The sequence below is a fragment of the Aythya ferina genome (assembly GCF_964211825.1).
Source record: "Aythya ferina genome assembly, chromosome: 1".
In the NCBI taxonomy this organism is placed as follows: domain Eukaryota; kingdom Metazoa; phylum Chordata; class Aves; order Anseriformes; family Anatidae; genus Aythya; species Aythya ferina.
The window spans coordinates 67,427,911-67,443,856 of record NC_140296.1 but is presented as its reverse complement, the minus strand read 5'-3'; the positions used below and the strand labels follow the sequence as shown (position 1 = coordinate 67,443,856).

The following is a 15,946-nucleotide window of genomic DNA, read 5'->3' as shown; positions in this document are numbered from 1 at the left end:
CACCTTTTGCAGATATGACAAAATAACTGGCCTGAGATAAAATAGGAAGAAAGAACCTCTAACTCTAGCGATGTCCTTGTGTGTTTTAAGTCCTAGAAATGGCCAGTTACTATCTTTCTTACATTTATTTTAGTGCACTTTGGTTTTAAATCTACAGTTTTGTCTAGCCAGCCCCATTTTAAACCTGGCCAGTAAATGGCAATGTTTTCCTAACTGCTATCACTGATTTATAAATTCTTGCTCCACTCACAGTAATAGAGGTTTATATTACCGTCCTCAGTGAAGCTGCAGCAGGATGAAGAGGACTCAGAACAGCACCAATGTCACTGCTGTGCTTCCTGTTCTATTTTCAGTCCCGCAGCTAGCCTCACACATTTCTAGCACCGCGCTCTCTTCCCCAGCCAGCGCTTCCTTTTCTGCCTTGCAGCCTGTCCCTGCGCTCGCAGCAGCGGTGCTGACAGCGGCTGCTGGTGTGTTCCCATCAACGTGGGAGGGACGGTTCCTGACTGACCGTTTTCGGCAGTAAAACTAGCTGTTGGAGAAGATGTAGGAGGTCTGCTACATTTTAAGCCTGCTCCATGTGAAAAGAAAAAGAAATGGAGAGCAACCGTGCCTGCATGTTCTTGCAGTCTCATTTCTACTACTGGATTACTGCTAAAATGTAAACATAAAGGATGAAGTGAAAACCAAATTAAACAAGATCTTTCATCTGAATAATGAAAATCTCAGAAATGAAACTTCAGAGCAGAATTACACTTCTCATAAAAATCCTAATTCTTTTTTGCATTCGAAACCAGTTATGTTTATCTCTCTCCGTAGTGTTAAGATTTCTTACATATTTACACTTACGTTCTTTGCCCAGGAAGAAGGAATAAAAACAGAGATGATTGATACTCAAATAAAGCCAGCCTTGCCGAGGAACTTTTCCTTTCCAACAGCAGCAGGAATAATAGGTGATCAGTTTCTCCGCTTCAGGAAAATTAAATCTGGACTCAAATTTCACCAGGGCTTCTCGGAACTTTTCAGGGTCTTCCTCCTGCTCAGCAAGCTTACTGCTCGTTTCCTCTGCAATCAGAGCCTGATTCAATAATGAGATAACATATGATAAATCTACAGCATTCACATTCAAGCAAGTTACTACAAGCTACTCATTCAAATTTTAATAGCACAGCTCTTTCTGAAAAATAATTTCCAGCAGATTTGCAAATCTCACAAATGGATACATTTCTGCAGTGGTTGCATCTCATACATTTTGAATGCTTCCAAATCAAGACTTTTAGGATTTTGTTTTATTTTGTTTTGTTTGGGGGGAGTTTGTTGTTTTGTTGTTTTTCAGTCTATCTGGCAAAACCACATATTTACCGTTTCATTACAATTTAGGATTGCTGGGTTTTGCTGTATTCAGAGAAAAGATACAGGAACATTTTTGTATGCTGACCAGCACTGTTTTGCTATGAAGAAGCAATGCAGTAAGACATCAATAACTTCTAACATGCTCTAAACCATTATAAATGACTTCAAGAACATCTCCATGGATATTATAATCAAGTGCTGAGAATTTTAATAGCAGTATTACAATAAAAGAGTTAGGCAGAGGACAGAGTCCAAAACCTGGGCTTAAATTAAGTAATGAAACCTGAAGAATTTTAAATATCCACTGTTCTAGGTAATCAGCTGCCACAGCACTACTGAGAGAGATTAATTTTATTCAAGCCTGTCAGTGCACTTAGATCCATGTTCTGTGCCAAGAGCAAGCCTCTGCACCATGAGCAGAAGCAGGCACAGCAAGTTTAACCTTTCAGCAAGGTGCAGCATGCCAAAATTGCTTTTTAAGATAGCAGGATAAAAACTAAGATTTGCACAGCGATGTTTTCTCTCTCCTCCCCAAGTTCAGAACCCACTGAGATCATACATGTAGCAGCAGGGTTGCAATTTGCCGGAAACATTTATGTTCCCATATATTTTCTGGACCAAAACAGTGGGTATAAGAGTGGAGAGCATCTCACTGAATGAAACTCTTACCACGGAGAAGCCTGCAGCAGGACCTGACTTAGAGCAGTGCCCATGAGACTTGCATCACTGCCAGCCACTGACGAGTTCCTCTTGGATCATGTGTTTTCTTAGAAGCAGAACACTGGAGGCCACGCTTTCTAAGTTTTACTGCATGTGCTGGTATTATTTTAAGCCTTATCTTTATCACCCAATTCCCCTACAATTTTTAAATTCTACCTTTACTCTTCTAAAAAGATGCCCACTCAGGCACCATGCAGCTAGCCAGCACCTTCACTGCAGTCCCCAACCGTGACGCCGACACCCTGTGAAGCCCACGACGATTTCAGCCACTTTGGCTAACAATGTTTTGGAGAGGTGAAGGAGCTGAAAGTAGATGCTGAAGAAAGCTCACCTACATACCACAGCCTCTTACAGGGAAGAAAAGAGCACTGAAGCTGTAAAGGGACAGGGAGTGATAAAGACTGAACTAGATAGTTCAGTTTTGAGACCATGCAGCTTCCAAGGAAATACGAGTGGAGATGCAAGGATGCCAGCCACATCAGGTCCAAGTGTCATGGAGAAAAACAAGGTATAACCTATCTCTAACCACTGCACAGAAACTGGCCATACATCTGTTATCCTTCCAGCTGCATGACAGAAAAGGTATTTTTCAGCCACATCAGATCAAAATGAATTGGGTTTACAAGTCACATCATGGGTGAGGTGCCTGCTCAGATGGGAGGTCCTCCTGCTCCCCATGGAGGCACAGCTGGCACTGCAATGCCAACGGTAAGACTTGGCCAAAATAAGATTTAAGAGTCCTTACTGTACAAGAAGCTGCTACCTCTATAGTACTGTATGAAAATGCAGTGGTATAAACATTTTCCTGCTTTGTACGAGTCTGCCTGGAAACAGATTAGTGAGACCACTGATAAAAATCAAACGTGAAGAAGAAAAGTAGATGCTTTTGATGATTAATTGCATTCAGGACGAGCACAGTAGCTAGGTCAGCACACAAAAAAACAACAATATTCAGATGGACAAAACCAAATATGACTGACAATAACTTCCTGACATTATTTCTAAAACATCACAAGTAGTTGGGCAAAAGTGAGGCAGCTTCCTTACCTTTACTTTCCCTTTGACAAAACTAACAATATCTTCTTTATTGTCAAAAACAGACAAAGTATGGAGCAAGTTTTGTTCCAGCCATTCCCAGTGCTGATTTATCTCCTCCGCAGTGGCACCTAGAAAGTTAAAAAGTAACACATTAAAACTCATCCTACAAAATCAAAAGGAAGAAGAAAAAAAAAAAAAAAGAAGTAAAAAATGGACTATTTTGTAAGAGAACATGAGAAACTGAACTTTCAACCTCAAAACTCTTAGTAGCAAACAGGTCAAAAAGGTCTAATTTGTAACAGTATAGCCAGAGAAAAACAGAAACCTTATTGTTTTAGGAAATTAGTTCTAGTGCTTTTTAGTTTTATCTTCTCAAGCGTTCTCAGCCAGCAAACGCTGCATTAAAAGTCGAAGCAGAAAAAACAGCAAAACCTCTTACTGATCGGTTAGAATACAGCTTATTTTGACATGGCATTCCTCAAGCAGCCACCATAAACTGCTCTTTTATGTATTGTTCCCCAAGGTCCCTGATCTTCCTTTCTCCCCCCCTTTGTATGGACATGCACACACACAACTGTCACACAAGCATGCACACGACATAGTTGTAATTTGCATCCTATCTGAAAAGTTTTCTATAATACTTAAGTATCTAAAAATAAAGGAGTTTGGGTCAAGAACACCTAGAAGGTCTGCAAGAGCACAATTTTACAGTTTGGGGGAGAAAAACAATGAACAGAAAATCCCTGAAAAATAAAGATTTTCCAATTTCATGTGTTCACTCTAAGTCCAGGAACACTATTTCAGTCATTTACTGAAATAACCTATTTACTGAAGAAACCTATTTACTTTGGTTGCTTCTGCTTGAACCTGAACTGCTGCTGCATCTCCTTATGACAGAAAAGTTAGTGCAGGAGAGGCAACACGGAGGACAATTAAGGGAAAATCTGAGCACTCTAGCTCTTACCGGTCAGTGGTTAAACATTACACGGGGAAAAAAAGTAAAGGCAGACTAAGTTGTTTATTCTTATGCCTTATTAGTGGAAGAAAGAAGAAAATGAGGTTGACGTAAGAGACATACAAAACGTAGAGGAATATAATTATAAAATTAATCTCAGATAGAAGACCCATTATCTCAAAATCTGATTTGTGTGTCCATCGGAGATGCATCACATTGCTTCACAACACGAAATGATAAATTTAGCTAAGAATTTTCCACCCTCCTCTGCTCCATTTTCCATAAAGAATGCCAAGTGGCAGGGAAACTTTCCAAGCTTTAACTTCCTTGACAGGAAGGTCTTGCGATGGAACTTCATAAATATCATTAATCAAGGTTAGATTTTTAAAAAAATCAAGAAAGAAGAGACGCTTAAATGGCCTCTTTGCAAGGAAATCAGATTATATCAATTGTTAAGGACACCAGAAACAGTTGTTTTGTATTGAAATGGCTGCACAAAGAAAACACTGAGTTGATTGTGTGTGTCTGGGATACCTGAAAGACAACAAATATATGGGAGGGCTGGTGGGCTACCTCTTGGGAAATAAGTAAGACATGGCAGTGTTTGTCCCCCACTGAGGCTCTCTGCCTGCCTTCAGGCACCTCCACAGGTTGTGCTCAGATGCTGAAAGATCTCTTTGCCCCTTTTATTTGGTCATTCTAGCTCCTCAACCTTTTAGGTCCTTTCGTTTCTAATTTACACTTCTTGGCTTACTCTTAAAATTATCCTGTGATTTCACCCAAGCCTTGACAACCTTCTCCTTATTCCTCTGCCCATGCCAATGCTCTGCACAGCATTTTGTTCCACCTTGTATGCACCTTATGTGTCTGTGCCAAATGTGTATTCAGTCTAACCACTGCCTCAACTCCTCATATTCCCTTCTTTAAACCCCTCTGTCAGCAATCCCTTGCTGTCCCTCTCCTAAATGCTACTTCACCTGGCTGTTTCCTGTGGTTCTCCTTTGCCCACAAGCCTTCTGAAAGGAAAGACCTAAGTGCATCTGCACTAGGGCTGGGGTTAAGGTTTTTGTTTCGCCTTGCTGCTGTGGGATGACTAACCATCTGGGCTGAAACAGCTCTGCCAGAACAAGCGTGCTGGGCATGGATCAGGCTTCCTAGCAGCCCTCAGAGACTTGCAAGAGTCTGTAACACAGATATGACCCTTACGCATTAATTATCGTTTCAGTCTGCAGCTCCTGGAACACAGGAGCGCCAACATCCAATTGGAAAATGTCGTTTTAATTAACTGCCTAATGACATGATGGCTATCCCTAATGCAGTTACAGCGGGAGACTGGAAGGAGTTGCTAGAGCTGCTCCTTGTCCTTGCTACATAGCAGGAACTTCATTTGACTCTCTGCCCTTTCCAAATCCAGTAACGAGACCCTAACACTGTGTTTATGCAAAGCAAAGAGCTGGGCAAGCAGCGATGGCCTCTTCTGTGCTGGGGCTCCTGCAGGGCCTCAGGGAGAGGAGAAGTCCCGTGCGGAGCTGCAGCTTTCTAAGAAAAGGGTCAGGTCACGCTGTTCCTCCAACTGCTGCTGCCAAAGCCCGTTCTCCCCTGGATGCTCACGTCAGGGTTTCACAACAGAGATATTACTCAGAAACAGCTCCAGCTATCGTGGTTCTTAATTTCTGTGCAGCTCTGGCAGCGGCGTACATGTCATGCCCTTACGGCATACAAAACAGACCCCTCTGCCTTCCACTCCATTACCGTAAATCTTGTTTTCTCAGTGGTGAGCATTCATTTAAGAGGGCAAAAGAGAATTCTAGAAAACATTAATCAAATAAGTTCATCGCAGCAAAACCCTTAACCGTTCCAGCCAGGCAAGCTTTTGATTTGTAGTTCCTTTAATACAAAAAACCTTTGGGCAAGAAGAATGTGGACAGGGCTAAGATCAGTCCCTGGAAGGAATATTACATACATTCAGATGATTAAGAAGCCCTTGACAGCAACACTTACTTTTACAATGAAAGCCAACCAGCTTCATCAGAAGACTAGAACAGCATGAAGCTCTTAAATTTCTCCAAGAGGTAGCATTATTTTTTTTTAAAAAGGGAGGGGAGGTGGCAAGGGGTGGGGATATCAAGCACAGAGCAATTGCAAAACCAAGAAAACCAAGCCACAACAAAAATAGAGCAAGCAAACTTTACACAAGCTTCTTTACACAATTCTGGCACAGGAAAAAATCCCAATATCAATGGGGAAATGCAGAGGGATCTCTGCTGGAAGCAAGGAACAAATGTTGAATGAGCTTGTACAGGGGCAGGGTGCAAATACACAGATTGCCCCTATCATTTGAAGGGCTACTGTGCCAAACAGCTTCAACAGCATGTCAGCATGTCTATTAGCTAACTATTTCGTGGCTAGATCCATGCAAGACAGGAAAGGAAAACCTGCTCTAAATTTCAATGCTGGGATTTTGCAGACTGGAGAAGAAGGGATGAGAACTGCAAATTGGTCAAATAAGGACTGTAAAGTGTTCATTCAGGTGACCTTTAACATGCCCCAGTAAGGTTGCTGCAGTTCCCATCCACATCAATTTCCTGAAGATGGGTTTGACTTCCAAAAGTTGCAGAAAAGGAATTAGTGCAGAACAGACCCAGCAGTTAGACATTCTCCCCTGCCAACTCCATTTATCACCTACCTCACGTAAGATCTTCTAAGCGTTCCAGTTATACTTGATTATAATCAAATGTTGCAAGGCATTTCACAGTTAGCAAGCAAAAGACAAGACTGATGAAAGCCAAGACTAAATAGCTGCTTGCTGTAAGGAACTTTCACTGCCGTACAAAAAGATAAGCATACGAGCAGCACCGCACCATTTTGCAACAGACGGAAGATTAACGCTAACACCCTCACCTAAACAGGCTTTCTATCGAAACTTCATTTTCCCAGCTAACGTTTTCTCATGATGAATACTTGGGACTCTAACCAAAGGTTAATTTGGTTGTTAAACGAGCTATAGCCGAGAGCTTCACACCAGCACACCACCAGCTGGGGTTACCTTGAGCTTCTTGGACATGCAGGTGCTGAGCATGCTCAGAATCGGTTCGGGTTTTTTCGTGTGTGACTCACCAATAGCTATGGCCCAGTAAACTTCTGATCCGCTCAATAACTCACCACAAGCAATGGCAGAGTAAACCTGCGAGCCTGGGACTTGCAGCAAAATTCGGAAGGGCGCGACGCGCGCGTTCGAATCCAGCACGGCATCCAGGGCTCCCACCAGGCGACCTGCGGCCACGCACAGAGCAAAAGGGGGAGAGGAAAAAAAAAAAGAGAATTAGAGCCAGTTTTCACTGCCATCAGTTCTGCAGCCCTCCAGTCTTTTCGCACCTCAGACCAGCAAATTAAAATAGAGAACTTAACAATAGCTCTGTCCCTGGTCGGTGTGGCAATTCACACAGGCTCAAAAGGCAAGAGGCAAACCAGATCTGAAGATCAAAAGCAGAACAAGCGATTTTGTGTTTCCTGTTTTGCCTCATGTGTACGTACATACAGCCACAGAACTGCAGCCTTCCTAGGGGAACCGGAGAGGTTACCGTGCCGGCCCCTGCTCTGGAGCTGGATCAACGCACCTGTGCCATAAACCGTGTTCATCTAACCTGTTCTTCAAAACCTCCCACAGCCGAGATGCAACCACCTCCCAGCAAGCCCCTTCCACTATTGCCATGAGGTATTCTCACAGCAAAAACAAACAAACAAGGCAACCACCACAATCCTGCACTGTCTCACTGGAAATGAATCCTGCTCCCTGGAACACGGAGAGCAATTGGCCACGGATGTTTTTGATGTTAATACTCGACGTACTGAAAGAGTATCAACATCATTCCCCGCTGTTTGATGCTTTCTCTTGTCCTAAAGAAACCCCAGTTGCCTCTCGTCTTCCTTATGGGTCATGCCTGTGAACCAGCTCATTGTTCCTGAGCTTATCTCTAAGCATGCAGCTCAGAACTGGACGTGATGCTGTGCAAAGAGCACGCACCACCTCCTGTATCTCGCGTACCTGTAACTGTATCCAAGAAAGCTTGTAGGAGTATCCCACTGCAACCTGGCACTTGACTTAAAGAGTGTAAACTGATTTCTGAGAGTTGGAGCAACTGCAACCAGCCAGCTGGAGCTGCTGGCCTTTCCCCTTACCTCCTCCAGCAGGCAGAACCAAGGTATGCAAGGAAAAGTCACTCAAGTGCCACGATTTGCAAGCTGGCATATTAAAGTAACACAGCATTGGCTATTGGCTCCCATCACTTACAAAAATTGATTTAATCTACAACTTTTCATCAATACTGCACTTTTTCTTTGCACGTTTCATTTTTCCAACCTAAACACTGTATTTACAGCTGTAGTTTTGCTCCTTTGCCATCGATTCAACACCAAATGAACCGGCCAAAAGTTTTGCCAGCCCCTGGCGTCACTTTCAGTTTTTATAATTGCATTCAACCAGCCCATTATCTAAGTGATTAATGGGAACAATAAAATGAGACCCACAAAGTCCTGGTGTGCAATGCCTCCTCACCTGGACAACAAGCCACTGGTAATTAATTTGAGTACAGCACAAGAAAGCAGCAGTGTAACCACTTTCTGGTCTAGGAGGTGTACGAATCGCATGCGAATGGCACCAAAAACCTTCCAAAAGCAGAGGTAATTACATCACCTACTTCCTCCCTGCATTCACACACCCTGGTCATGCCTTCAAAGCCAGACAGACGTTGGATACGAAAACGTTTTAGAAGTAGACCGTGAGATATTCAGCAACAACTTGCTTCTCAGCTAAATGCTCGTCGAGATGTAACACCCATCTGTTCAAAATGGGGACCCGAATTTGGAGAAAAGTACCTTATAAGACACCAGAAAATGCTACATGCCCTTCTGTAACTGCAAGACCAAAAAACAAATAAAACCATCCAAGTACAAAAGGTAGCAAATTATCCGTGCTCACAGAAAACACAGCATCAGCTTCGGTGCACAGTCTTGAAAATAGCTGGATGAAAGCCTGTAGGATAGGATCAAAGGATGCAGAGCGCAAAACTCTGGTCTACCTTTCAAATTGCAAAAAACTTGAGACATTACAAGAAAGAAAAAGAAATTTACAAAGTGCTGTTCATGATTTCCCCTGATGATAGTGCTAGGAGAAAGATTTCTTTTTAATTTCCCTAAAGTCACTGAAAAAAAAGTCAGCTAATAGGTAGTGCTATGAAAATCCTGTAAGAACACTTAATGAACATCTGATTCATGAAGAACTTGTTTTCAGAAATTACAAATTATTGAATCAAAGTACAGAAGGAGCTGCTAAATTTGTTTTTACTTCTTAGCCTGTGCAAAATTAATTCCCTTTTCTGTTCCTGAATAACTGACACGAAAAACCAATTCCTCTTCTCATTGTTTACTTCTGCTTACAATTTCCATCTTGCTTATCAACTATTACCAAAAAAAAAGAAAAAGCTTCCTCCTTCAACCAAGAACCATGCAAATAAAAAATTGTGTCCCTTGCATAAATTACCCATAGCTACAACATGAACCAAGGTCTGTGTTACTCTGCTGCTTCTGCATCCAGAATAGAGCCCAAGCAGCAAGCTGGTTCAGTACAGCCTCATGACTACAGTTGAGCATCCTCACTTCTACAGGGGGTCAGCCTCATGTGGAATTGGTGTACAAGTGTCAAAACCTAAAGGAGAGACTGAGAGAAGCAGAGTGGGGGAACAAGACCTTCCAAGACTGTATTTGCAAGGGCATAAAAAGGATTCAACACTAATGAATACATCCAGGCTGACCATAATTTACAGAATCACAGAATCATCTAGGTTGGAAGAGACCTCCAAGACCATCAAGTCCAACCTCTGACCTAACGTTAACCAGTCCTCCACTAAACCATATCCCTAAGCTCTACATCTAAACGTCTTTTAAAGACCTCCAGGGATGGTGACTCCACCACTTCCCTGGGCAGCCCACTCCAATGCCTAAGAGCCCTTTTGGTAAAGAAGTTTTTCCTAATACCCAACCTAAACCTCCCCTGGCACAACTTTAGCCCATTTCCCCTCGTCCTGTCACCAGGCACGTGGGAGAACAGGCCAACCCCCACCTCGCTACAGCCTCCTTTAAGGTACCTGTGAAGTGCGATAAGGTCACCCCTGATCCTAATTTAGTGGAAACTGAAGTAGAATGAAAATGACTAAAACTAGAGGCAAAATTTTGCCTCATATTCACTTGGAGTAACACCAAAGCATTAAACGACCAAAAAATCCCTGGAAAAACACACAAGAAACTTGATACAATTCACTGACTTTGAAACATGCTTTGAAAAATACCTAGCCTGTGAGCAAGCACCTTTCTCGTTCAGTGTCCTAACAGCTTCTTCCATGGAAGGGCCTCTTATAAAATATATACAGGGTCTCTTGCTCACGGATACACATAAATTATACAAAGGTTTTCTGGTGCACATGCTGATGCATTTGTATGCCTTCAGCTAGGCTGAAGCAGACAAGTGACAAGTGACAGTGAAACCCGTTATACCTATAGGCTAGTCAAAAACTAAAAGGATTCAGAAGCAGAGGGCATAAAGAAAGAAAGACTGCTACATGGGTTTCTTTCGCAAAGCTCCCACTGATTTTTGTTTTGTGGGACAAGGCTTGTGGCAGGAACTTAAACTTCCAAGTACCTCTTTCCCCTTACATACCACTCTACCAACTTCTCGTCAGCTTTTTGACCTCCCAAGATGCAGAACTATTTCAGGGAAGCAGTTAACTGTGCAAGGACTGCATTTCGGGAAGCCGCAGACACAGGTTTGAAAGGACGTCTGCTAAAGAATACCAAGAGAACATCGCAGGTTCCTCAAAAGGGGCAAGGTTCTTCACACCTAAAGAACACCCCCAGGATAAAATTCCTACATACATCTCAGGCCTAATGTATGCTGCTGACAAATATGGAGGAGGGGACAGAAGATGTGGAAAAGGAAATAGCTTTATTGAAATGACATGTTTTGCCTCAATATATCAATCACTCTAGCTGCAAGCTGGATTTCAGACAGAGGGAATGTCTGCCTGTATCTTTTCAGAAGAGAGCCTATCAATCAGAACTGAAAAACTTAAATAAACTCAAGTTTAAAAATTAGCAAGGAACCATTCTGTAACAGGTAGGTAGTGTCTCCCTTGTACAGAGGTCAATCTGTAACTAAGTGGAATGCCAGCAGGATTTCGTGCACCGTATAATCAGATTTTGCTATCCAAGGAAATACCAACTGAGTGATGTAGAACAAACTTGTTGAGCATTTTTTCACTGACAAAAAAAAAAAAAAAAGTCAAGGTTATTTTATAAAGAACTGGCTCTCAGATGCATCAACAAAAGTGCTTCACACTTCTTTTCATCTTTAAAGACAAATTTCCTTATACCCCCACAGAAAGATAAGAGATCCCATTACAAGTTATTCCGTGTCATGCCCATAACTAATCTAGACAAAGGAACATGCATACAGTAAATTAATCAGCTGAAACTGGTTTATGAAATGGTTTGTGTTGGAAGGGACCTTAAAGCCCATCTAATTCCACCCCCTGCCATGGGCAGGGACACCTCCCACCAGACCAGGTTGTCCAAAGCCCCATCCAGCCTGGCCTTGAACACCTCCAGGGATGGGGCATCCACAGCTTCTCTGGGCAGCCTGTGCCAGGGCCTCACCACTCTCTGAGTGAAGAAATTCCTCCTTATATCTAATCTAAATCCACCCCTTTTTTTTTAGTTTAAAACCATTATCCCTTGTCCTATCACCACACTCCCCAACAAAGAGTCCCTAGACTATCCCTCTTACAGGCCCCCTTTAGGCACTGGAAGACTGCTATAAGGCCCTATAGATATAAAATATAAGATATATAGATGTAAAATATAAGTCCCTGTAGATATAAAATATCTATTACTTCCACCTTTTAGGACAATGCTCAAGAGACAACCCAAGACACTAAGAGTTATGCCTAGCCGAACAGCACACAAGTAAAGGTACCCCCCCACACACAGAACAAGGAGACCATTTCTGCATGCCTCCATCATATTTTAAAGACCTTAAAGGGAAACTTTTCAGAACTACTCGAATGCCTTCCCATACATGGGGTGGTCACTTCAGCAGTGAGACAGAGGGACTTGGACTGATCATTTAGGAGTCTAGGACCCATATTATAATAAAGTCCTCAAAAAAAAAAAAAAAAAGGCAAAAGAGCAAAGCCACTACTGTTTATTTGCAAAACAAACAAATAAATAAATAAATAAATAAATCCGAGTTAAAAATCCGAGTTAAATCAAAGGCTAAGTCACAAGCAAGATCGCAGTACCACCATACTGTGCTATGGTTTTACTTTGTTTTTAAGTATCTGGTCCCCAAGGCCATTTGCTTAACACAAACTTGGACAACCATCACAAAGCAGGGGGTGAAATGTAGTTCAAAGGCAAAGTAACATGCAGGACCTCCAGATGGCTGGTAAGAAACCCTGACAGTGCTTTTAAAATGTAGGGTGCAGCATGCACGTGGCAAGGAGGCACCTCTTCCACCCATGTGCCACAGTGCTGAACCTCCCCAAAAGCAGGTGCTTACACCCACTCTCCTAAAACCAGACAGGTCACACAGCAGTCAGGGTCCAACCTGCACTTTCAGCATTTTCAGTAATGGCTTAGGCCACCCTACAAGCAAACAGGCCACAGCCAAAATTTGAAGCAGAGAGAAAACTGCCCTTCCAGCTCTCCTTGGTCTGCTTGAAAGAAAAAGAAGACTTGACCAGCACAGTTGGACAGGTGTGCCTTAGCGTATCTGCCAAATCAAGGCTTCCAGAGAAAATGGGCAGAGGATTACCACAGCACCTGGACCCAAATCCTCCAGCGGAGATGCCCAGCACCTCCCCAGCGGATGTTCATCTCGGTTGGCACAGAAGCTGCAGGCAGCTGGGGCTCCGTCAGAAAAATGATAACATCAGGATGTCTCTGGGGACTGTGATGACTGGTGGCTGCTCTGGAGGACTGCTCAGAAGAGGACCACCTATATTATGTCAAAGCCCTGCGTTAAGTACTTGCTCTCTTTATTGAATCAGGCTGGGTTATTTTTATTAGACACAACCACCACCGATGCTGGATTCAAGGATTTACGACAGCAACAGGCTCTCACCCCAGCACAAAGCTATAAAGCATGATGCATGCCTCTGAATGCATCCTCGAGAGCTCAGCGCTGCCTTTTACTGCTGCTCACTACCTCTGCTCCCCCAGCAGAAACATGGAGGCAAAAAGAAAAAGAAGTCTGGGAAATAAAAGCAGCAGCTTGGCAAAATGCATACTCTACTCAACAGGACGAAGTTCTTAGAAAGAAGTGGAAAGAGCTAATGGTGCAGGTTGCTTCCCAGCAGATGCAGCTTTGCAGTGAGAGTTAGTAGCTACAAGTGGCACTCTTGGCTGCTCAGGCATGAGAATTTAGAAGGAAAAAAAAAAAAAAACAAAACTGTAGAAGAAGGGTAGTTTTCTTGCCCAGGGCAGGACTAGGAGATGAAATACCCTGAGGAACCCCTTGGCACATCTTCATCCTGATCTCCTGCATCTTGGCAGGGCAGCCACTCATCCCATAGAGGCTGGACACAGCCCAGGGCACTGGGTAGGGAGCTGATGCTTGCCAGAGGTGGCTGCTCCCAGCAGAAACATCTGAGGCCTTCTCTACATCTTGATACGATCTTAAAGTTCAAACCACAGGTGTTTAGCAGGTTGTTACTTTCACTCAGGCCTCCCTAAAAGCTATGTTTATGTTAGATAAGAGCACCACGAGCTGTGAAGGCCACCAACTGGCTTAACGCCTTGGCTTGACACCGGACATTGTCTTGTTGGATTCTGCTAAATTATATAAACAGCTTTTGATACAATGCAGCTTCCAGACAGAGCATCTCTCAAGAGGCTTTCTTCCACCCTCCAAAATAAAAGCTACCAAACTTTTTTTGTGTAAGGACGTAAGAAATTTCGGCGTAATGGCCTAACACTCCGAGCATTTATTAACCTGGGGAAACACAGACACTCAGGCCCTTCAATTCCTTTCAGTCTGTGCTTTGTCAGATCAAACACTGCCACTACATAATTTTTTTATTATTACTTTATTTATTTTTAAATCTTGAACTTAATGGAGATACATGGTTTAATCACTGTCCCCAGCCTGCATGCTGGGCGAGAGCGTGGCCTGGCCTGGCTCCTGCGCCATGGCGACGCAGGCCACGCTTGCAGCATGCCAGGCCAAACGCCTCGCTTCTCTCCTCGCAACAAGTGTGCATGGTTTTCTACCTGAAAACCTACAGGAATTTGGACATGCAAGCTCGCAGCTCCGTAAATTACCCGACACGGGACACTGCTCCAGGCACTGTGATAAAAAACCATGCCTCGCACTGTTGGCAGGTGGCATAAATAACACTAAAGGGAACGGGCCAGCATTACTTCAACTCTGCCACCACACACACTCAATGATTTTCCTGTCTTTTTGTGGGCCATTTGGACTCCACAAGAGGAAAATAAAGAGCTGCTGTAGCTGTTGACTGGCTTACAGCATTGCACAGGCTGGTGGTCTAAGCAGATGGGGCCCAGATCCCCCTCTCCATACACAGGTGCATCCCCACCTTTAAAACAAGGAGGCTGAAATACAGATAAAAACAGGCAGGCAGAAGGAGCCAGAGCAGCGCACAGTCAGGTGCAAAGCTGGGGGTCAGAAACATGAGTGCTGAGCTTTGCAGGATGAAGCCTGGCCTCCCCGTTGCAACCCCTGCTGCAGGAGGCAGCCCCCAGGCCAAGCACTCTGCTGGGGAGAAGCCACCGGCATGGGAAAAGAGCTTGTAGCATGTTACTGGAAACACAAGGAAAAAAAAAAAAAAGGAAAGGGTAGAGGGAAAAAACCTGCCGATCTGAATTCCAGCTGTGGGCAAGGCTAGATAACGTTTTGATGAGAGTTCAAGCTTTCAGTAAACTATTTGCATTTCCCCCTGTCCTTGTGCAAGGTTCCAAATAGCTCACCCTTAAAATACAAAGTCATAAATACAGACATTGAGCACTGATAACTATCCTTTATTAGCATTGTTGATGTGTCATCTTCCTTTCCTCAATCTACTGCATCCAAAATACAAGTTGTTTTTTTTTTTTTTTTGGTAATTAGAACTCAAATTTAACCTTCATCTATCAGTAGATACCAACATGCTTTGGTATCTTATATATTTTAAACTGAAGGCAACTTCCCCTGATGTTGGTAGATGTACAGTTTGGGGGTTGTATCAGGACAGATCTTTCAATACACTACTCACTTTGCCTTTTACCCCTCCAGAAGTTTGAAAAAATATATATAATGTATTTGCTTTCTCTACTAAAAACCCAAGCCTTGACTGCATTTTTGACCCTCTCCTGTTAAGAATGCAATAGATGGGAACAATCAAGCTGGGATTCCTGCCTTAGCCATGGGAACCTTCAACTTCTGTGGTCTCCCTCCTGCCTTTCTCTGAATGTACGATTTATTTTTTAGCCTGACCTTGGGAGATGAACAGGACTAATAAAAGCTGATGTATACAAGACAATTACAGTATTATTTGGACTGATGAGTATGAAAGAGGAGCAAAACATCTTTTGCTTTTTAATTCCCCCCTCAAAAAAGGGCAGAAAGCTTACCAAGAGTCGTCTTGTTGTGTGCATTAAGATTTCAAAATCCAATCAAGGGGAAAACAAGGAACAGAGCTCTTACCATGTAATTAGTCAAGATCTCTACTCACAAGCAAGATGTGCTCTATAGATCAGTTTGAAAAACAGCACCCTGCAAGAACGCTATTTAGAAGATAAAATAAAATAAAGATGGTGGGGGTACTC

General features: G+C 43.1%; 1 protein-coding gene across 3 annotated transcripts in view; it reads right to left on the bottom strand.

Moving 5' to 3' along the window:
* TBC1D8 (TBC1 domain family member 8) overlaps positions 1-15,946 on the bottom strand; it is a 46,353-nt gene that overhangs the window by 27,065 nt on the left and 3,342 nt on the right. Inside the window, exons 2-4 of one of the 3 annotated variants that reach the window (XM_084526755.1) lie at positions 7,184-7,339; positions 3,121-3,239; positions 850-1,078 (exon numbers count right to left, since the gene is read on the bottom strand). In XM_084526755.1, the coding sequence (XP_084382881.1) occupies positions 850-1,078; positions 3,121-3,239; positions 7,184-7,339 (504 nt within the window). Of the gene's footprint in view, positions 1-849; positions 1,079-3,120; positions 3,240-7,183; positions 7,340-15,946 lie in introns of those variants that run through there. The other 2 variants (XM_084526756.1, XM_084526757.1) reach the window with 2 other exon arrangements.